General features: G+C 40.1%; 1 protein-coding gene across 1 annotated transcript; it reads left to right on the top strand.

The window, feature by feature from the left end:
• The first annotated feature begins 1,577 nt into the window (after positions 1–1,577).
• Positions 1,578–19,611, top strand: cers3a (ceramide synthase 3a). The gene is made up of 11 exons (XM_037096601.1): positions 1,578–1,750; positions 3,665–3,846; positions 4,447–4,564; positions 5,205–5,323; positions 5,457–5,514; positions 5,686–5,736; positions 7,924–8,016; positions 10,791–10,919; positions 13,724–13,830; positions 15,231–15,384; positions 16,823–19,611. The coding sequence occupies exons 2-11, from the start codon at positions 3,674–3,676 to the stop codon at positions 17,003–17,005; spliced, it is 1,185 nt and encodes a 394-aa protein (XP_036952496.1). The 5' UTR covers positions 1,578–1,750; positions 3,665–3,673; the 3' UTR covers positions 17,006–19,611.
• Positions 19,612–22,778: the final 3,167 nt, after the last annotated feature.

Genomic DNA, 22,778 nt, shown 5'->3' with positions numbered 1-22,778 from the left:
TTACTTTACTTAGTTACCCTCTATGGAAAGTAACTTGTTCATGTTATGTTGCTTTTATGGTGCTCGTTCTACTATGGAGGACACAACAGGTATTTCTTTTGTGTTCTTTATTATGAAAAATGCCACAAACAGAGCAAGAAAACAACAATACAAACAATAATACCAAATAGCATAGCCTCGATGCTGAAAATGAAGTTTTAGCTGCTTATGTGGGCTTGGACTCGACATATTTCCTCGGGGATCTTGAGCTACAAGATTCATGTTGGCATGTTTTGCTTTCACATGCTTGGTGAGGTTCGCTGTTGAGTTTACGGCAGTGGACAGAAGTTTCTGGCCAGGGGACAGTGTACACCTCACACTCAAATTCTTCCCCTATCCCCTATCCAAATAATGTGAATACCTCCATCCCTCAAAAGTTACCATTGGTTGTTGTTGCTCCGCCGCACTTGCCATGATGACTGACTGCTCTCTGCATGCTATTGCGAGTACCAGCCTCAGTGTGGAATGAGAGCCCGCGACTATTATGCAAGTGTGCAGCTGAGACAGTATAGCTGTCAAATCTGTCGCTGGGAAAAGTAACATTGTGCCCAACTGAAAAAGGAACTACATTTCGTTACCATGTTTTCAGTAATAACACGTTACACTGCTTTTAATTGAAAAAAGTAGTTATGTCACACACACAACACTGAGATAAATACATTGAGGTTCACAATGTGCAGTATTAATCACTGAATGCAACTGGACTACCTGGCACTGAGGTGGTGAAGAAACCATGGTATTATAGCTGGAGGTGGTGAGCTGATGATCTTCAGGTGCGTCTCTCCGGAGCAGCAGGACCCAGAAGCCACGCCCACAAACACACACACACACACGCACACACACACACACGCACGCACGCACGCACACGCACACACACACACACACACACACACACACACACAGTGGAAGGAGCAGATGAGGAAAAAGGAGGGGGAAGCTGTGGACTGAGAGGAGTTGGCAGCTCTACTCTGAGAAATGAAAACAGATGAACACAGTTGTTTGAAGTGTAAACAGTAAAAGGAGTTGAGGCGTTTAGTGTTGAAGTTTAGTGTTGAAGTTTCACATGTAATTAGGAGTTTGAAATGTGAGATAATGTGCCCAAAGCAAGATATTTAGTTTTGTATCTGAAGGATGTGTTGATGTGTAATAGCAGAAAACAGCTGAAATTTAATACAGAACATAAATAGTTAATAAAGCATGATATTTGGAAAAAGGGGCATTTTCACTACTCTCACTAGTTTATATAGTAGAAAATATATTTCAGTATGTGTATTTCTTGTAAAAGCTCATTGTGTTGACTGTATTTTAAGTTAAGTGAACATAATTTCCCAGCTCCTCTGGCCTTCAGAGGTTTGTTTTGTGGGAAACCTGCTTTTGTCTCCTATCAGGGACACAGTACAAACAAGGTTATTAGATCCCTTGCGGGTAGAGCTTTTGTGTGTGTGTGTGTGTGTGTGTGTGTGTGTGTGTCGGCTAACCTACCTTTACTTCCTGGAGGGGAGGAAAAAAAATCCTTCCCAGGTAATTGTGGCTGGACTGGGTGTGACACTGAAGAATGTCAAACAAAGAAAGAGTGCCCGGCTGCCTGTCGTGGTGAGGGAATAGAGGATTTGTGCCGTTAGCGTTCATTTCCCACAGTAAACACAGCAGTCAGCCAGTGTGGAAAGAACAGCCCTCACCTGCTCTATCTGGTGGTCCTGGCAGTGAAAAGGTAAGCCAGAGTTTTCCAATGACCTTGGGATGTGATTGAGGGGCCTCAGAGTGGCAGATCTCAGTTACTTTCTAATTATTCTGCTTTAAATGTATCTCCTGTGCTGATGTCAGAGTTTCAAGTCTGCCTGCAGCTCAGGGTGGTGGGGGGTTGTTTGATCAGAGGAGATCCCTACACTTACTGAAGTTTGCTCTTAGGCTCTGCCAGCTTTCTCATGGCTGAGTTGAGCTGAATGACATCCTTGTTCTCACAAAGATCAGCACAAAGGGACGGTCTTGTAGTTTACCCACTTGAAATCAGAGGGTTTAGGTTAAGATTTGCTGTGGAGCTTTAAGATACTTCGAGCTGTTTTCTGTCTGTGTGACAGTTTCAAGCACCTGCATTGCTGGATAATCTTTCTGGCACCAGCAGCTATTTAAAGGTGGAATGGCGAGTACTTTGACTGGAGGCAAATCTTCTTTAATGTCACTAAACAAACAACAGCAAACTGACCTGTCAAGAACAGTGTTTTTATTATGTATTTGTAAAACCTGAGGTCAAACATGTCTTCAAGGATGATTCAGGGGTTTTATTATTCTACACTGGTGCTTTAAAATGTCCACTGAGTCAGACTTTCAGCTTTGGTTTCCTGTGCAGTTGAAAAGTCAGTATTCTACATTTAACTAAACTTCTGCCTGTTTCTGTTTACTTAAAGATACACTTCCAGATTTTGTGAAAGTGCCCACAACAGATCATTGCTCATGCAGTCAGCCAGATAAGACATCAGCCAGAGAGCCGTATGTACACAATGCAGACTGAACAAGTGAGGGAATCCCCAGTGGGTGAAAAAGATCATACTGTAGTATGGTAACAAAAAATCCCAAGTTTCCCTAATTGACCTTAAGTGTCACTCTGCCTTAGGCTATGAAAAATGATCTTTAATGATGGATCCTACATATTTAAAGAGCATGTTTATCTAACAAAATGTAAAGAAAATATCTAACTGTGGACTGTGGACAGACTCTGAGGCAGGCCAACTTTGAAGGAGTGCTGCAGGGGAATACCAACACTGCAGTTTGTCCTCATGTTGGGACTTTGCTTCCTTTGCAGACTGATAGACCACTGAATAGACTTCTTCCCAGGCTAAGCTAGCCCAGCGCCTCTGCCTCACACACACCACTTAATGTCTCCATTATTAACTGCATAAAACTGACCTGCTGTGTTGTTAGGCAGCAATGTGTGTTTGAGGGAGAGGGAGGGTGGCTGAATTAGGTGCTGACGTGATCTCAAGAGAAGGGGAGGGCTCACTGGGTCAATATTTGTTTAGGAAATAAACCTTTATGTACATTACAGTAAGTGTAGCATCTGTGACTGCAGTGTGCTCGTTGGTGCCTCTTTCAAAAACGTTACCTTCGTATCTGCCATCATAGGAAAATTATTCATAGTTAAATCTTTTCAACTTTTCTCATTTGTCAGTGTGATGTAATAACTAAATGTGAAATTCACACTGCTTAACATGGGAAAACCCAGAGTCGAGGAGAGAGCCATGGGTGTATGAAATGGTCCAGACATGGCAGCACTTTGTCCTGCCCTCGACTCAGGTGTGAAACCAGGATGTTCTTTTAACAAACAAACAGTAACTAGGACTGCCACGTATCATCTCATCTTTCACAGTACTTTTGGTACAAGTAAGTCCAGATTTGTCAGTGAGATCAGGATTTATGGCAATATTTAGGACAGTTCCAGAAAGGCAGCAATTGTTGATGAATTCAGTGTTAAAAACATGATTCTTATTAGTTCATCAGCTCTTCTTTTTCTAGACAATGGTCCATTGTGAATAGTGACTCATATCATTATTCCTTCATTGTAGACTGCGTGTCTGTCGATAGTTACCATCCACCTTCCTCTGTTTGTCTGACCTCATGTTTCTGTAAGGGTGGAGGGATGTTTGACACGCTGTATGAGTGGTTCTGGTGGGACAGAATCTGGCTGCCTGTGAATCTGACGTGGGCCGACCTGGAGGACAGGGACGGCCGGGTGTATGCCAAATCCTCACATCTCTACGTCACTGTCCCTTACGCCTTTGCCTTCTTACTCATCAGATACCTGTTCGAGAGGTAAGATCAATCAATGCACCTGCTCTCCCAAACTGATCTAACAGCATGTTCCTCTCTGTTCAAAGATTCAACTGTACATTACAGCCTTTTAGGAAAAGTCTGGTCATAGTCGAACGAACAGTTAATACGTTCTACAAATGTGTATTGTCTTTGTATCCCAGGCCTGGTGTATCTTATTCATCTGTCCCATAGAGCTCAGTTGTGAAAATGTTCATGCTGAAATCACATTAGTGAGTAAAAACTACACATTTGTGAGCCATTTTTAGAGATTTATATCAAGAGAGGGACTCGGGTATGAGAGCCATGCACAGACAGAGTAGGTCATCAGAAGTTATGGCAACATGCTAAAACATTGCAGGTTAGGGTATTTTCATACTTGTTCACAAAAAGAAAAAAAATGTGTAGAAACTACTGGTCACCTTGGTAAATGATTTAACTTTCAAAAGTTAAATAATGATTCTTAACTCTTAACTTGTTAATTCTGAGTTTTAGTATCCTAAACCCTTAGAAAGTGTGGGCCACAACACAGAAACCCCAGTCTCAGATGTCAAAGTCTTGGTCTTTGTATGCTCAAGCCTGCGTGTATTTCATGTGCTGCAGGTGGATAGCAACACCACTTGCAGTCTCTGTTGGGATCAAGCAGAAAGTAAATGTGAAAGCAGAGGATAACCCCATCCTGGAAGCTTACTACACTACTCAGTATAGAAAGCCTTCACAGGTAAACACAGTCCGTCTCAAATATATATAATACATGTGCTAGTTTAGATATCAGTAATGTTAAGTGTTTAAGAACTGGATTGTGTTTGATTTGTTTTAACCTGTCTGGTTGCCTGACACGTATCCTGCTTTTGGTCCTCTACTGTAATCAAAATGTTATTATAACTCAGTGTCAACCATAATACTGCAAGATACTGGAGATTAAAGTGTCAGTTCACACATTTCACACATTATGTTATGAAATGATCTTGTTTTTGAACAGTGTGCCATGTTTCGCTCTCATCTGAATGACAGACCACAAATGTCCAGATGTGAGGTTAAATGTGATATCTCACAATAACTCGTTACGGCTTTTAGAAGAGAAGAGAAATGCACCTTACAAATCCATTGTTGGATTTGATAGAAATATCTAAACTTGAATATAAAAAAGGCCAAATTGTTGATCCAAACAGAACTATTTATCTTGATGGCAACAATACCTCAGAGCCACACGGTCCAGATTTTGTGATTATTGTTCATCCCTCTCTAAACTTTGAACAGCATAACAAGAGTGTTGCTAAATCTGCCTTTTTTTCACAAAGCTTGTCTCAATTACTTTACTACTGACATGTTTGTGTCTGTGTGTGTTCACGTGTTTCCAGGCAGACATTGACGGGCTGTCAAAGAAAAGCAGCTTGTCAGTGAGAGAAGTTGAGCGCTGGTTCAGAAGACGACGCAGTCAGGACCGTCCTGGAGTGCTGAAGAAGTTCAGAGAGGCCAGGTCACTAGTGTGTGTGTGTGTGTGTGTGTGTGTGTGTGTGTGTGTGTGTGTGTGTGTGTGTGTGTGTAATGCAACCCCTCTAATTGCCACAGACTCAGTCTATACATCGTTGTCTCACTTCTGCCTCCAACAGCTGGAGGTTTGTCTTCTACCTGTTTGCGTTCGTTGGAGGAATAGTGGCATTATACGATGTGAGTAGCTCATATGATTAAAACTAAGGGCTATCTCGGCCAGAAACACAACTTGAGACAGCTGTCATATTTCAAAGTCACTATAGCAGCCTTGTGTGTGTGTGGCTCTATGTATGTATTTACTTCAAGTCACAGTCTTACATGACAAGACTTAATCTCCATATTTTGCAGAAAGAATGGTTTTATGACACCCAGGAAGTATGGACGGGTTTTCCAAAGCAGGTTTGTTTGTTTTGTTTTTTTTAAATGCACCATATATTAATATACACATATTATCATGTTAACATCAGAATATAATTCAGGATTTGATATGGACTCTATAAAACCTGTTGAGTTTTTTAATTTTACTTTATCCTTGGTATTATATAATTATATCTCAGTATGAAACTTTAGTCATGTGGTAACAGATGGACATGTAAGGGGAGAGATGGTAACCCCTGGCTACATCAAAGTTGTCTTTTATACATCTATATGTCCTTCACTTGTTTTTACTATGCATCTTCCTCATTCACCCTGACGACACAAGGAACAATGGAGGAACTGACAAAACAGGTTTTTGACAAATGAGATGTACTTTCCTCCGACATTTAATCTGAAGCAAGAACTGTTTCTTATCAAACATGTTATATAATCAAACACATCCCCGTACCAAAACCACTGAATAGGTTAGTTGTTACGGACTCAACTCTTTGGCCTTTGTATGGCTTTATTGACAGGACAGCTTCAGAGACAGGAAGCAGGGTGAGAGAGAGGGGTGTTAACAAAGGACCCAGGCTGGACTCAGTGTTAAAAGGTGAGGTTATGTTTTAGGACCCAAATGCAGACACATACACAGGAAACAAAAGGCGAGCTTTAATTTACAAAAGCTGAAATTCGCAAAAACCAGGAGAACTAGAAAAACTAAAAATGAGTCAATGACCAAAAAAAAGTAGCAACAAAACAGCTTAAACAAAGTGGAACAGAAAAGCAAAGTTCAAATCAAATGAAAAGATAAGAAATCAAAATCCAACACACCAATGGGGAAGACACAGGAGGAGACACTAGAGAACATAGCAGTGAGACGGACTGAGGCTAAGGGAATCACAAGGTACATCACAGAGGACATCGCAAAACAAACGGGCAAAGACAAGAGGGAGGACAAAGACTATATACAGACCCACTAATGACAAGACGTGGAACAGTTGTGGAGGGAAGAGGACGGGTGAGGTAATGAAGGGAAACACAGAGGGAAAACACACAGGAGATGCTGAACAGCCAAAGAGACACAGGGCATGGATTCAAAGTAAAACAGAAAACATAACAAAAAGACACTGAATCATAACACTCCAACCCTGGACCACTGCTTCAAACGACAAACCTTCTGCACATGGGACACCCACTCAACCAGCTGAGCTGATGGGCACCCAAGTTTCTAGGGACTCCTAAAACGACAAATATCTGCATTGCCAAAGCACCAGTCTGTTGCAGCACATCAGTCACAGCTGTACCTTGTATTGGTCCTATGGTTGCAGTCTGATTAGGTTTAGGAAAGCATTGTGAGTTGGATTTAAATATCTATGTTATTTCTATAACTATTCACAAATTTACCTATGTCATCTAGCATTACAGTATGTATGTGATATAACTTAACTTCCTTAGTTAGTTAAAATAATTCATTTGTGCATCAAATTAGTGATTAAAGGAATAGTTGTCACCTGCATGCTGATGGAAAGTCATGTGACGTTTCGTAGTCCACAAAACATTTCTGGAGATTCACAGCAAAACAGTATTGCAGCATTCACCTAAACAACTGAAGTAACTGGGGACTTGTTTTAAAAATGACATGAAAAACATTAAATTGCTTCATAAAGCTCATAGAGCTTAATTCAAGTCAGGGATCACAAATTGATTTGAAGAGATGTTATTCACATCCTCTTTAAAGCCAGAAGCTTCACTCTATCATGACTACATTTTCAAGATTGATACAATCTTAACTATGATGACACAATGTGCTTCTCATGATGACTTTCAAGTCATTTGGTCTCCTTAGTAAATTTTATTTAACAAAACTTGCCCAAAACCCCACAAAACTTAATCATTATAAGTGAAAGCAAAGCAGCACATTTTCCTAAGATATACTTTTTCTTTATTTAGAATGCTGTCCCGAATGGGGACAGAATGAAATAAATCTGGCTGGAAAGGGACCTTCATTGAAAATAATCCTGTGGCCATATCATCAGCTTATTTGCCTTTGAAAAATGCAGTTGAGTGTGAGCAATAGATTCAGCTACAGTTCCTTCCTTCCAGCTAAAATGTCTAGAACAGCCTTCAGGGACGACCTTTTGTTTGTGTGACTGAGATTCACTGTGGCTTCATGTTACAGGTTGTCTCAATCTCTTTCTGACTCTGTCTGTGTCTCTCTGTCGGCAGTCCATGCTGGAATCGCAGTACTGGTATTATATCTTGGAGTTGAGCTTCTATGGCTCTCTTCTCTTCAGCGTTGCCTTTGATGTCAAGAGAAAGGTGAGAGAATGTTTGAGAGTGGGTCAATGTCCAGCACTGCTAATGCATACATTTTCTGCTTGCATTTCTGATTAGAGACAGAGAGTGAGAGAGGGAGTGTGCAGTGAGCATATATGCATACAAACTAAACTAAACAAACCCAGACTGAGGCCTTTTGGTTTCACTACCACTAAACCTGCACTGCTGTGCACAAACCCTGAGCTTAGTGAGAGTGTTCATCTGCTCTTATCTTGTTGGGCCTGACGTCAGTCTTTGACAAAGTGAATCACTAAATTCTTCAGTCCACCCTGCACAAACAAGGCACCTTTTATACAGCACTAAACCTGTATGTCAACCCTCACAGTACAGTCATATGAAGTGGCTTGGCAAGGAAAAGAGTTCAAGGTCACTTCCTGTCTACAGGGGTAGCGCCAGGTGCCTTGCTTGGTCCTGTTCATTGCTTATTATACACCAAATCTCCCAGTGTCAACTCACATGGTTTTGGGCATCCTCATAAACCACCGAACTGAGTACCTGTCACTTGGTCTTTTCTCTGCACTATATGACATCAGAATGATCAGGAGCCCCCATCCTGTTCTGCATCCATCTGTTGGTGCACATACAGGCTTTTTTACCTACAGAAATGCCCCAAATGCCAAATCTGGTCAGCCAGATCTTTCTGAAAGTACAACAAATGTCGAGTTTCTTGTGAAAAAAGGTAAAGATGAAAAGATCCAACAGATCAATGTGGCCCCAGGTCTTTTAACTGAGTTTTACTTCTATTCTATTCTATACTCCTTATACACTGGTTACCTCTCACCTTGTCTGCTGGATCACCAAGCAGAGTGTACTCCTTATAAAATATGGTCTTTTTTTAAACATTTTGTTTGGCCTTTTCTGGCTTTATTGATAGTACAGCTGAAGAGTGTGACAGGAAACAGGGTAAGTGGGGGAGTGACACGCAGCAAAGGGCCGGGAGTTGAACCCGGGTCCGCTGCAGAGCTTCGGCACATGGGTCGCACCCGCTACCAACTGAGCTAAGCGGCTCCCCAGCAACATGTCTTTAACCTGCTAAAAAACACTGATGAGTAGCCACTATTGCACTCTGATGGATTGTAACTATGTACATTTACTCAAGCATTGTACTGAAGGCTGCAGTCTGAAGTTTTGAGAGAAAAGTGGACTTAGTCAGAGTATTTGAATGATCCAGCTCCCAGGTTCCTCCTTCTTCCTCTCTGATATGCTGCAGCGCTGCCTTCAAAGACCCTCCCACACAGGAGCCTGTTGTGCTCGAGCAATGGTGGGGCATTTTGAAGCTCGGTTGTTGTCTGTTCTCATTGTTTACGGTGGCTCAAAAGTATCTGACCAGGTGAGAACAGGCACTGCACATGCACGGGGGAGGGGCACTGCCCAGTGCACTGTGTGAGGGAGAGGAACTGCCAGTAGCATGTGGACAAGAGTGATTGACACTTCTCAGACACTCCTCTTGGCTCTGATTGGTTGTATTGAGCCAGGAGCGGCGGATTCTTGCAGATCAAGTTAGGGCCACTGGGTGGAGCCACAGACAGCTGACCTATATCTTATTCAACTGTCAGATCATAATGACAATTTTAGCAAACACAACAACAAAAAGTTACAGACTACAGCTTTAAGTGCAATTTTTAATTACACTTAACACATTTTCTATTTTATAATGCATTTTTTTAATTGATTTATTTTATTTACAACTAGATTATCACTGCTAACAGTAGTAATTTGTTGACCCAGAGTGAACAGTATGTATCCATGTTAATATACATTACCTTTTACTTGTACTTTTGAGACGTAAGTAACTACTATATTACAATATTTTTACACTTTTACTGGGTAATATTTTAACAAGATACCTTACTTTCACTCAAATACTTTTTTACAGCACTGCTAATATGGCACCAATCTACCTGAATGGACTCAGCTTTATAAGCCTTCGTGTTCACTATGAACTCCAAATGAACAATGACTACTCACTGTGAAAACTAATCTCATTTGCCAAAGACTATGTGTTAATGTCTCCACAAGCAGCCTTGTGGCAATTGTGTCAGCTGGAACATGGACCTGAGTATTGTGGTACTTATTCTGAAAGTTTTAGTTTAGTTAAGCTGATTTACCTCGGTTTAAATGCTGAGATTGTACTGCATTTGTTTATCACTTTGAACAGAAGTGTCTGTCAAATGAATAAATGTAAATTTACACACCAAAATGAAAATAAGAAAATGCCGCTAAATTGATTAACCTCCAGCAGCACTCAGGTAATGGCCTCACACATATTTTTATTTCACTTCTCTTTTGGTTTATTTGTATTTTGTGAGGATAAATAAACTCTGAACATAATCTACAATTTACATGATTTGGGAAGAGGCATATTTGAGCAAAAAAGAGGAGGAGCCTTGATAATAAAGTGGACAAAATTTGCCAGACTATGTCACTTAGTGAGGCTTAAGCATGACAGTGTCAGTTGGTCCATTGAACAGGTAAGAAGGACACAACAACTAAACATTCAGTCACCAGAGGGTGAAATCTAATAAGTGTGTGGCTAGCCCGCTTAGTATTTCACTTAAGCAGTTTCCTTTTTCACACAAGAAATGGTAGTTTGATATGACATTTGCCTAAATCTTTTAGGTGAGTTTGAAACCCAGATGCAACTAAAACTACAGCCTGTGGTAATGCAGGTGGGCATTGAGCTTAGTTATCTGTTGAAAACTTGAAGTGTTCTCCATGGCAACTGACTGTGACTTTTATTTTGTTCCCTTCCTCAGGACTTTAAGGAACAAATCATCCACCACTTGGCCACACTGGTCCTCTTATCATTTTCCTGGTGTGTCAACTACATTCGTATAGGAACGCTGGTCATGCTCGTCCATGATGCCTCTGATGTTTTGCTTGAGGTCAGTCACAACCACACAATGTTGATACTGGATTACTTTGCAAAAGCCCTGATTGTACATTTTGTTAAGCTTTCAAATATATTTGTTCAGATCTGTTTGCGCTCTGTATGTCTATCTGATATCACTGTGTTGCTGTTGATCCTGGAACATCATAATTGATATTGTTCCAGGACCAATATTTCAATACAAGCAAAATTGCAATAGAGACCATGTCTGAAGCAAGCGGTTGTTGTTGAGTGGGCTCTGTATGAGTCTCACTGGGGAGACCACAGATAGAGTCCTGCTTGGAATATATTGTACAGTTCACTTACACCAACTTCACCTATTATTATCTAAGTCTTTACAGTTTCTGTCACTGTTTGGTTGGATTTAGAAACTAAAACACTTAAGTTTAGGAAAACACGATTTGGGTTCAAATAGACGCTGTGTTTTTTCAGTATTTTCCTAGTTGATAAGCTTTGACTTGACACTAAAATGTGACTGTCAGTGTCGATGATGGAGAAATTATGTTTAACCTTTCCCTGCCACAATACACCGGACCAATACCAATATATTGGTCATCATAAGGTGCAGAAGAGGCTGATGTTAAGCTGATCATTATAATCAGATGCGTTGGGGAAGGAAAACATGTAAAACATGCACTAATGTGTGGGAGCAAGGAGTATTGTGATATCTGGGGGTCTTCCATAGTACTACAGACACTATAAATGGGAGATAAGCCCTTGTTAAGGCATATGAATCCATCAAGATGTTAATTTATAACAACTTTGAGTGTATGTGGTTGTGAGTAGCCACTTGCTCTGTGATTGTGTGATTCTTCTGTTTTTTTTTGTTAGTGTTTTTGCTTTCTTTTACTGCTTTAAGACCACACGTGAAAGCCATTGTGGCCGTCTCCAGGCAATGTTGATATTCTGTATCTTGAACTGTTGGCCGCTGCTCGAGGCTCGAAAAACAACTGAACCATAGTCTGAAGGCAGTGTCAAATAGCTGCGTGACAGCTAGAAGCAAAAAGAGGAAGATCGGCATTGTTTACACTGAAAACAGTGGATGTGGTGAGAACAACCATTTACCATCTGAAAGCACTTCTACTGCTCCACACTGCAGTCTTTTTCTGTTCAAACCCCATTTTTTATAGTGTCATTCTTATGATACTCTTACTATATTCTTATAATTATTCGTAGTAGTAGTAGTAGTAGTAGTAGTAGTAGTAGTAGTAGTAGTAGTAAAACGATGTGTGTACAGTAGAATGTCTGCTAAATCAATGCTAAATGGAGGGCTCATGTGTATAAAGTCACATGACAGATGTGTGCCCCCACATCACTATGGAGCATGTCTACCCAACTTGGTAAGACCCCATGTTACTAAAATGCAATATATGCAATTGTTGGACTATTTGTTAAGGATATGCAATTCTGCATTTAAATGATTTAAAACTACTAAGTCTCCATTATATATCTTACATACATTATCCCAAATGTTCCAAAGAAATCCTCAAGTTTACTCAAAGTAATGTTGGTGCGTTTCATCAGGTCACTGTCTGTTAATTCGAGGTTAGGGAAGTGAACAAGACTGAACTTAACACAAATAACTTCAAAATTGCCTCAGATGTGAACATGGTGTGTGAAAGAGTCACGTCAGATAGATTTTCATCAGCAATGGTGGTTGTCAGGGATACTAAGTTAATCATTGTTGGGACCTCACCACATAGACAATACAGGGGCCTGCATGTAAAACCAAAGCCTAACATTGGGCCTCCAGGCACTAGCAAAGCCTGTAAACAAAACACCAACCCCAGTGACGAGTAAATCACACCTGGTTGCTACAGTTCCCCCAGGTTTGAAACTCCCATTCAGATGGGGATTCAGAATTTTGTTGATTGAAGTATTATTGATTATTTATCCATCTGCTAACATTAGAATATCCTATTATATTGTACAAATAAGTTTTCTGTGATGATTTGTGCATATTCTTTGTGAAAATAGGCAGTTGTGCTGGTCAGTGCTGTGATTCATTTCTGTTCCTTAAATCTAAATAGATCTAAATAGATATTTACATTTAAAGTAAACCCTTCTCTTGAGACTTTTACTGGCCTGGTTATTGGTCCCTGACTCTAGTGTGGTGCTCAGTAACATTTCTAATAGTAACTAACAGTAATTATTCATTGCCAGTAATCAAACCTGCCCTACCTTTGTACCTCAACACTATGCAGCGCCCCGAACAGCCAGATCACTAGCAGTGAGCTACCGTTACCCAGCAACAACACACAAGGAGAGTGTGTGAGAGTGTGTATTTAAATTCATGTACACTTAAACTATTCAGCATTTATCAGCGATTCTGATTCTCCCTCTTCTTTTCACCTCTCCTCTCTGTAATAAAATGTCAACATTACAGTGACCCAACATTGGAGGGTTAGGGTTGCAGTCAGGTTGATAAACAGGAATGAAGATAAATCCCAAAAGTTAAAAAGTCATCTCTGAGCTCTCCACTGGTCACTTAATGGCTCTGGCTCAGAGCAGAATCTGAAGTGACTGTTTATTTTGTCAGGTCCATCCCTGTAGACCTGAGAACCATCATCAGCTCCTCCCTTACGTAACACTCTGCAGAAATGGTATAGTTTGTTTTGATAGGGAGGCCCCTAGTGGTGGACATTACATGTTGTACATTTAAAATACAGTTGATATAGTGATAAAGGTTTTGACCCTTAAATGTACAACATGTAATTACTTGCAGATAATACTGAAACTTGGGTTACTCTGCAGTTTTGGATGTGGTTGATTAACAATACAACTCTTTTTTTCTTTTAGTCTGCCAAATTATTCAACTATGCGAAATGGGAGAAAACCTGCAAAACTCTCTTTGTTCTCTTTGCCATAGTGTTTATGGTAACACGACTGATCATTTTCCCATTCTGGTAAGCTCATTAATGTGTGTGTCTGTCTGTGAGTTTGTGTGTGTGTGTGTGTGTGTGTGAGTTTGTGTGTGTCTCACACTTCTTCTCTCTCCCTCTTCCTCTCTCTCTCTCTCTCTCAACCCAATTGGTCGAGGCAGATGGCCATCCACCACTGAGTCCAGTTCTGCTCGAGGTTTCTGCCTGTTAAAAGACATTTTTTTTCCTCACCACTGTCGCCAAGTGCTTGCTCATGAGGGAAATGTTGGGTCTCTGTAAACAAATGAATCAAGGAGTATGCACGCTCTAGACCTGCTCAAGTGTCATGGGATGACTTTTGTTGGGAACTGGTGCTATACAAATAATTGATTGATTGATTGATTGATTGATTGATTGAGTGTTTTTATGGAAAATGCCAGTATGTATGACATTTAATTTTCTTAGAGTGAATGCCTTATTGGTACCACTTCCAAATACAATGTAATATATAACATGCACTTCTATTTACTGATATTAGGTTTACCTAGCCAAAACAAACGCAGCCTAATCTTACAGCCGTGTATAAGACCCTGCCTTCATGAAAGTTCAAATGTTAAGTTTGTGTCGCAACTGTTTAAAAAATGTGTTGGACTTTATAATCATTTTGGAGGCTGTAGTTTATGTTGATCATACTAGTCTAGTCTTACTAATCTAGGTTAAAATATGGCATGTTTACACGTTTAGCTAATATGATAAACATTGTTTATCTGTCTAAGCTGGATGATCACATTTTCTCTGAAAACTTAAGCCCTGAAGCTGATGGTGATCCATAACCATCGTTGTAGGGGTGCATAATTCAGTGAACTAAGATGCCAGTAATATAAAAGCTACAGGACACCAGCATCTCCACTGTCTTACCTGCCCGGGTTTCTGTGGTAACAGCTGTGATGACAGGTTGAAAAAATTCAACTATAATCAAATCTTAGCATTTAGGTTTCTGACCATGTCACTGCAACATTCCCTGCAGTTTAAATCCAACAAGGGTCATCATGTCCTGTCAACCTACTGCTGTTTGCTGTCTACTAATGGGGAAAAACAACTTCTCTCATAATAACACAATACAGTGAATGAAGTTGAATCAACACCCCTTTAAAAACTTAAAGCACAATAAGTGAACACAATTGTACCCGAACACAAGACAGGGTTTATTGTAGGCCTGTTGGATTAGACTGCATTCAATGTGCAAACTGTGAAAACCAAATGATACTATTTGCTCTAGAAGTTCTTGGCCAAAAGATATGGTAAAGCTATGCTTACAGGTCTGAGAAAATGTACTGTGTACTTCTTTTGTACCAATAAAACAAAGAAAATAATCAGCACAGGACACTGATCTGAACCCCTGGACATGAGAGATTTTGACTTGTTTCTATTGTGCTGTGTTTCAGGCTGATCCACTGTACCTGGGTCTACCCCGTTCACCACTACCCTGCCTTCTTTGGATACTACTTCTTTAATGTGATGTTGGTGGTCCTTCTCTGTCTGCACATATTCTGGGCCTACCTCATTCTGTGCATGATCAGGAAATTCATTATTGGCTCTGTGAGTATGCTCCGTATGAATTGTCTGTCATTATTTTTATCCTTGTTTCCACATCATTGATGGCTGTAAAATATTTGCTTATTAATGCCATAATAGAGTTTACACTTTTTATTGTGGCCAAGTAAATCCTTTGAAACTTCATTTTAATTGGGCTGAACATAAACCCTCCCTCACCTGACTGGATGAAAGCACAATTTTCTTGGTTGTAATTGGTCTCTGCTGCGGACTTGTAAACTGGATTAGGTGGTGGCTATTCATCAAACCCTGTTGAAAGGTTCACAAACATTATCTCCCCAAAATTGTGTTGGGAAGCCATGGAAAATATAAATTGATTACTGACTATTAATTAAATCTTAATTTTAAATTAATGAAATGTAGGTTACTAGTACGACCTTGTTCCTTCAACTGACTGTGGAAAGTAGACTCACCCTTACAGCATTTGTCATGGTTATGTGTCTTCAGGTTTCTTTTGTTTTGATTTCCATGCCCTCTTGTGTCCTTTTAGTGTCGTGTGTTCTTCCCTTCCTTCTTGTTGCATGTTTGTCTCCCCCGTTAGGCTGTTCAGTGTGCTGCTCATCAGCCAGAGTGTTCCCACCTGCTGCTTCACCTCACCTGTTCCTCCTTTTGTTCTTTGATTCATTTTTGATTTGAACTTTTGGTCTTACTTTGCTTCAGCCTCAGTTGCGACTTTGTCTTGCTGTTTTGTTGCTACTTTGGTTTTTGGTCCTCGGACTTATTTTCATTTGTGGTCCTTGGTTTTTGTTTTGCATTCAGCTTTAGTTTCAATAAAGCTTGCTTTTTGTTTTCCCCCATTCCCTGCCTCCTGTCTCTGCATTTGGGTCCACCTTTAGTTTTCCCCTTTAACCCGTGACAGCATTAATGATTTAGCAGACTTTGGCAATTCAGTGTTCTCACCTCATTGTGTCCATCTGTACACAATCTGTCTCTGCTCTGTGAGCTGCTCTGTTAGCAAAAACTTGCTGAGCTGCCAGGAGCAAATAACTAACATTCAATAATACCATCACTGTAACACACATACACACTCACTGGAAACAGACTGTGAGACTTTGCAGACTGACAAGGGAGATTAACACCTAATTATTTTTGAATTACAGCAAATAACTTTGTGACAGACCAACAAATCAGATGCACTATGATGCTGAAGGAAGTTAACGGAAAGCAAAAAAATTAAGTCTGACTGAGTCTGACTGTTTCCACTGAAGAAAGCATTAAACTCTGGCTCATTGTCCACTGCAGCTCAGGTTCCAAATCTGCTTTCAGGTGGTTGTTTTGTTCTCTTTGCCTTTGGCTCCTGACTCCACCAGCAGCTCATTGTATTAGCTGCCCACTTCCTCTGCCTCCATTTTCCTCTCTTTTCCACCCCTCCCCTCACATCTGCTTTTAGATACTGAATTTCTCTCTTTTTTTTATATCCCAGCTGACTGGAGATGAGAGGAGTGACAATGAAGAGGAGGAAGACAGCAGCCCAACAGAGGACGAATCTGAGGAGCAGCGCAAGCTTGGCAATGGATTGGCAGTTGATGAGAAGGAGGATAAGAATGGCTGCTTTGGATGCTTGTCTCCACCAGAGACCATTTGCCGGTCAAAGACTGTGTACTGACTCATACCCAGTATGATTTGGCATGAGTCCAAGATATGCAAAAAATGTAAATGGTCAATACATTTCATTCAATACAGACCAGAAAATAGCAAAACATGTGATTAATTCCTTCAGATACTGCAACACGACCTAGCCCAAATAAGCCTTCTCACAGTTCTCACTGTACCGGGAGAGACTCTGAGATGTGTTTGGCTCTGTTCCCCCCCACAGTGTTGGTACACCGCCCTACAGGTCAAAGAGACAAGTGAACCAACAAATCAAGCAAAACTCAAACCCTGCTATGTTTATCATCACATTAAAAATTCTCCTGTATTGTTTTTGAAGTGCAGAGCTGGCGCACTGTGACACGTCCCTCCAGCCACTTCACCAAACCACTTCATCCATCAAGAGCTGGAGGTCTTTATAACAATCTTCTGCTGCTCGACACCACTTTTTAATGATCACAGAGAGACAAATAGGCTTCAGTAACACCCCAAACTGTTCAGTTGGTCTCAACTTGTGGATATAAACCCTTTCTGCTCCCGCAACTACCACCATTTGTGTTTGTGGTCTCACCTCCAAGTTTCCATCATGTCCAGTGAGTTTCATGGGAAAGCAAGTGGGCAGGATGTGTGTATGATAGTTTGCATTGCCGTAGTGCAAAAACTAGGTGCGTGTATGTAGGCACACTGCCAGCAGGAGGTGATAGTCACGGGAGCACAGGACAAATGTAATATGAAGAATTACAAGTCATCTTGCAGGAAGAGTTTGGCTGGGTGGTTTGTTCATAAAACCCCTAAAATGTGAATCTCATGATAAGCAAGCAGTCAGTTGTCTGTGACAGTCACTATAAATAAGACCAAATTGTTTTCCTGAATCTAGCCAAGTAATTTTGGTGCCTTTATTTTGAAAAAGCAAGAAAACATTGCATGTTCGTTATTGCTAACCTCTAAAAGAATGAGACCATGCTGAGCAAGGCCTGGTCTGACTCAGCTGATGAAAACAGTTGGTATAAACTTGCCATGGGTGTCTTTTTCAGGCCATGTTCTCCTCCCTAGGGTTTGGCACATGACGATGTCTACAGTGAAACAATAGCTGTTTTAATAATGAAAAGCAAGCCGTCCTTTTTGCAGCTAGGTCTGCGGGATTTAGACAGAGGGCAGTGAATTGGGGGTCTGTTTTGATCTGCCAATTTGCTGCCTTGGAGGATACACTTATTTCCGCCTCCATTGCTCACTGCCCAACTTTGTGATTCACATCACGTCACATGTTTACGTCTGCTTCAGTTGTGGCCAAGTAGCGGCTTCTGGCAAAGGAGGAATACTACACCTCCCTTTTAGAAAAACAAGGCGGCACATTGCCACCTTTACCTTGGAGCAAATGTACCACCTTTTCTATCTAAAAGGGGCTAATGCTAATGATGGATGATGACATCATTGTTTATGAATTTGAGGCAGTGTGTCCCCTCATACTGTATCTATAAAATGTTGGTCGACTAGCCAAGGAAGTTAAGACAACTGTGTAAAAACAGCATGACTGCAAAAGAAGCACTGCTGCCGCAAATTTAACCGAGTGTCTTGGGTTTGCCTTTGAGCTGGTTAAATAAGAAAATAATAAATGGGATATGGAGACGTATGTTAGTTTACTGAGCAGTAACATGCTTCTTTTCGGTTCCTCTCCTCAAGTATAAAAACAACAGCAACTCTTGCTTTATGGCAAATCTGATGGTACTTGCCACTTAATTGTGCTCTCTGGTGGGCAGCCTTTTAAATCACAATGTTACAGTGCTCAGGGATTAGTAGTCAACGACTGTCAGCCATCGGCGATGGATGGTGGCATTGTTCATCAGCCTGACCCTACTCCTCCCTCTTGCATTCTGTGTCTTATCCCTTGACACTAGTTCCTGTAGCTACAGGAAGCAACATCCAGGCTAGCAGTCTACATGCTGACATTGACAGGTTACTCTAACACTTACCTTATTGCTAATGGTAAGAATGTAAAAAAGCTAACAGCTGTTAACTTTTCTTTGTGTGGATTTAATCATTGTTATCCCAGGTCTCACCTTCCCATGTGCAAAACAAGTCCCTCCCAACATTATCTTAGAGGGGCATCCTCACTGCAGCCTGGGTTTAGCCCCACCCAAAACAATTGTTATGGTGTGAAGGTAATCTACCCAGAGTCAGAGACCGTTTTATAGCCAGAACTTTCTCCACTGCTGATTCATGATTCTGGGATTTGGGGCCATCTGCCTGTGTTGCCTGTTTGGCAATCCAGTTTGGGGTTAACTGGTCCAAGATGTGTTTATACTGAGTTAGGTCAAACACTGGAGGCAGGGAGACAATTTAGGTGATTATGTTTTGCCATATTTTCTAATTTCTGGAGATGCTGTTGATTTCTATACTAAAATCCAAAACACACATAACAAGTGGGGGAAAGAAACAGAATTCTTTATATTTTATGGAAAACTAAACCCTCTTTCCAGGTTTAAGTGTTGATTTTCAGTCCAATAAGTTAACTATCTTGACTGAAGAAAACAAGTTTAGTTTAGTGATATAGTTTAGTAAATATCACTATCACTTTGAGAGCTGAAGTGACTAATCTACAGCAGTCAATTAAAACAAAACTTGGAAAAAAAAAAAAAAAAATCCACAGATGCAAACACTGACAAAAGTCCAGCCCTGGAATGTAACCTTTTTTTTAACAGCAAGTCACGTGGCTGCTTATGTTGACATGAGGATGACAATTTGACATCAACGTTTATTTAAAACTTAAAATCTTTAAACTGAACTGACAGCACTGAATCACCATTGTCACTGACTGCATCAGTCAGCAGGCGGAGCCCCTCACTGGTAACTGGGAGCAACATTATCAGCACAGCCAAAATCATAACACATAACCCAAATCATAACATCTTCAAAGTCTTTAACTCGAACTATGACCTTTCAATTAATCTTTTAAGTGAACCCAAAAATGAACCAAACTGGATTTACTCTTTGTAACAGTTTTAATGAACACAGACAAATGATGTTGTCATGCCAACAGGAATGTCATCACATACATGTCTACTGTAAGATAAGTGTTGAAGATTTAACAGCAATCAGCGTTACTGTACAGTCACTAAAGAATATGAGTTGTCTGAAGACAAGACAAAAATGTTGAGGATGTTTATTCCTGTCAAACATCACTAAATTTGTGCCAAATTATTCTTTGAAGTATATGTTACTGATTTTCACTTAATGGGAGCAAATAAGCATAGAAATCTGGTTAAATGGAAGGTTTTTTTAATATCTGAAAATACTGTGTGGGGTGTGTTGATGATATGTCAGTATCGTTTGATCAGTCTCAGGGCATTGGCAAACATTTCAGCGACATTTCAGAAACTTGGAGCAAAGTTTTGGGTAATGCATTCATCCTTTCTTCCTGTCTGGTCCAGGATGCTGTATGAAATGTCATCAATTTGACATGTAGCATGTAGTCTTGATTAATACAATTGTATTATGAGGTCGGTCTCTATTGTGATGAATAAAGAAACACTCTGGTCAGCCATCGATGCCTTAATTAACACATTTATTAAGTTAGTACAGGTGCTGGGATTTTGCCTCCCCAAAACACTTCCCATAGTTTAAAATTCTCAAGAAAACAAGGTCACAGTGAGGGTCATGTGGCTCTTCATTGGTCTAACAACAAAATCCAATCTCCTTCCAGAATTCCATTACCCTAATAGATACTTCTAATCTTTACAACGACACAGTCTGGATCACCTCACATGAGTGTGGAAAGGTTATAGAGGTTACAGTGACCACTTTACGTTTTATATCAAATGACTTAACCATGATTCAGCACTTTGCACACACACAATAAACTATCCATGTGTAAACTGTGCCATTTTTGATTAATAAATTAATAATTATTTTTTTGTCTTGGAATGATTTGTCTTTGCATGGTTTCACATTGTTGTTTGGTTCCCTTTGAGGAAAAGTCTCCTTGGGTCATAGTTCCTTTGTTGCCCACAAGATGGTGCTAATCACCCTGCTCCTCTCTGTCAAATCATGACGCAGGATCAGACTGCAGACCACATGTTCTGGCTGCATTAAATGTTGACACCTTTTTTTTCCCTAAGTGAATATGATCATCAGGAATATCTATGACAATTTTGCAGAGGCATCTTCTAAACAATCTATGGACAGTTCTTTCATGTTTTTGTGAGTGTAAAAATTACCATGGACAAATTTGGGGTCAAATTTGTTATACATCTGAAGACAGATATGAACCTGGAGAGAAGACTCCCTAAATGTTATGTTATAATATCCCTACTACATTGATTAAAATGATTATCATGATTATGGTAAACTGTTCAAGTGAATTGAAAGAGCTATAATACAACTGAGCTGACCAATAACAAACCAAATATTGCTAAGATTCATGTGCTCTTACAACAACTAAATAACGGTTAAAAGTGATATTCAAAAATGTGTCATGCTTGCAACTGGGGCTAAAGTCCTAAAACACTGGATTGTCCATAATGCAATCAATAATGTCTTTAGGTAGACCTTTGTTAACTGGTAAAGACCCTCATCGCCTTGGTTTGATATGAAGGTTTCTGTTATAAATGTATTCTCCAAGTCTAAGCTCCAAATTTCAGATATGTCATAAAAGTGAAATGGACAAAAAAAGCACTCGTTTTTAAAGGCACTGTAATCACTCACTCCAATCCCTAAACTAAAAGACTATTAATCAGAAATGTAGTGATAGTTCATTCAAAGTGTGATACCTGAGAGCCACGGAACATGGAATCCCAAGCATCGCTCGTGTGTATTTAAAACATATTTTCCCTTAAAACTGAATATTTAGGTGATGAAAACATCTATGCTTCACTTCATCTCATCTGCTCTGTGCCTTACACTTGTGTAAGTAAAAGTGTAAACTCACAATGTTATACGTTAAACAGAAAAAAAGTTACCAGGAGGTAAGTTATGTTGTACTGGAGGAATTTGCATCTTTGTCTAATATGACAAAGAGAGTTCCTCTCTGCTCAAACAGATCAGTTGAGGGATGAGACTAGGATTCAGCTGTTATGGTAATCTCTTAATCAATTGAAATTTAAATGACTGAGTATAAGCAAGAACAGAAATAATAATAAGCTTTATTTGTTCAGCAGTGTTAGAATGAATAATTGTCGTCTCTCAAATAACCTCTAAAATCACCAAAAACAAAACAACAAACAATAAAAACATAAAAATTGTGTTCTTTGGGTTCTGACACAGTCTGAGGCCTGAATCGAAGTGTTAGCCAACCGGCCTGGCAGACTGTTAGTTATAAAGCTAAAAGCAGAATACATGGCTGTGCTCTACCAGCTCAGAAAATCACTTGCCTCCATTAAGACCCATATAAAGTCAGATCAGCAGAGATTTGCAGAGAAAAATGCACAGTGCAGACAGACAGACATGCCAACCGTGACTGCTGTGTTATAAACTGAAGCTGTCGCCCACCATCACACCAATATGGAGCAGATCGTTGCCTTTTATGAAACATCATATCATCATATTTGATTGCCATCTGCGGTTTATCCTTGACCATGGTTGCATGAAATACAACCTTAAAGTCTCTGCACATTTGACTGGTTTATTGAATTCTACATGTTTCTGTGTAAAATGTATTTTTTACTCATAATAAATGTACATACAGGAATTCTAATATTTGGTCATTTTGGCCATTTTCTCAGCTGGTGCTTTTGATAGCCATCCACACAGTTCTGGTAGTCCTCTGGCTGAATGGCTCCTCTTGACAGAATCAG

This window comes from Acanthopagrus latus, chromosome 4 (assembly GCF_904848185.1).
Source record: "Acanthopagrus latus isolate v.2019 chromosome 4, fAcaLat1.1, whole genome shotgun sequence".
NCBI lineage: Eukaryota > Metazoa > Chordata > Actinopteri > Spariformes > Sparidae > Acanthopagrus > Acanthopagrus latus.
The sequence above is the reverse complement of the archived record's forward strand: the minus strand, read 5'-3'. Positions and strand labels throughout refer to the sequence as shown.

Bases quoted from the DNA above. Each gene is read 5' to 3' on its own strand.
- cers3a (XM_037096601.1), top strand. From the start codon at position 3,674: ATGTTTGACACGCTGTATGAGTGGTTCTGGTGGGACAGAATCTGGCTG. The intron at 4,565-5,204 runs GTAAACACAGTC...ACGTGTTTCCAG, and splicing joins AGTATAGAAAGCCTTCACAG to GCAGACATTGACGGGCTGTC. The intron at 5,515-5,685 runs GTGAGTAGCTCA...CATATTTTGCAG, and splicing joins GAATAGTGGCATTATACGAT to AAAGAATGGTTTTATGACAC.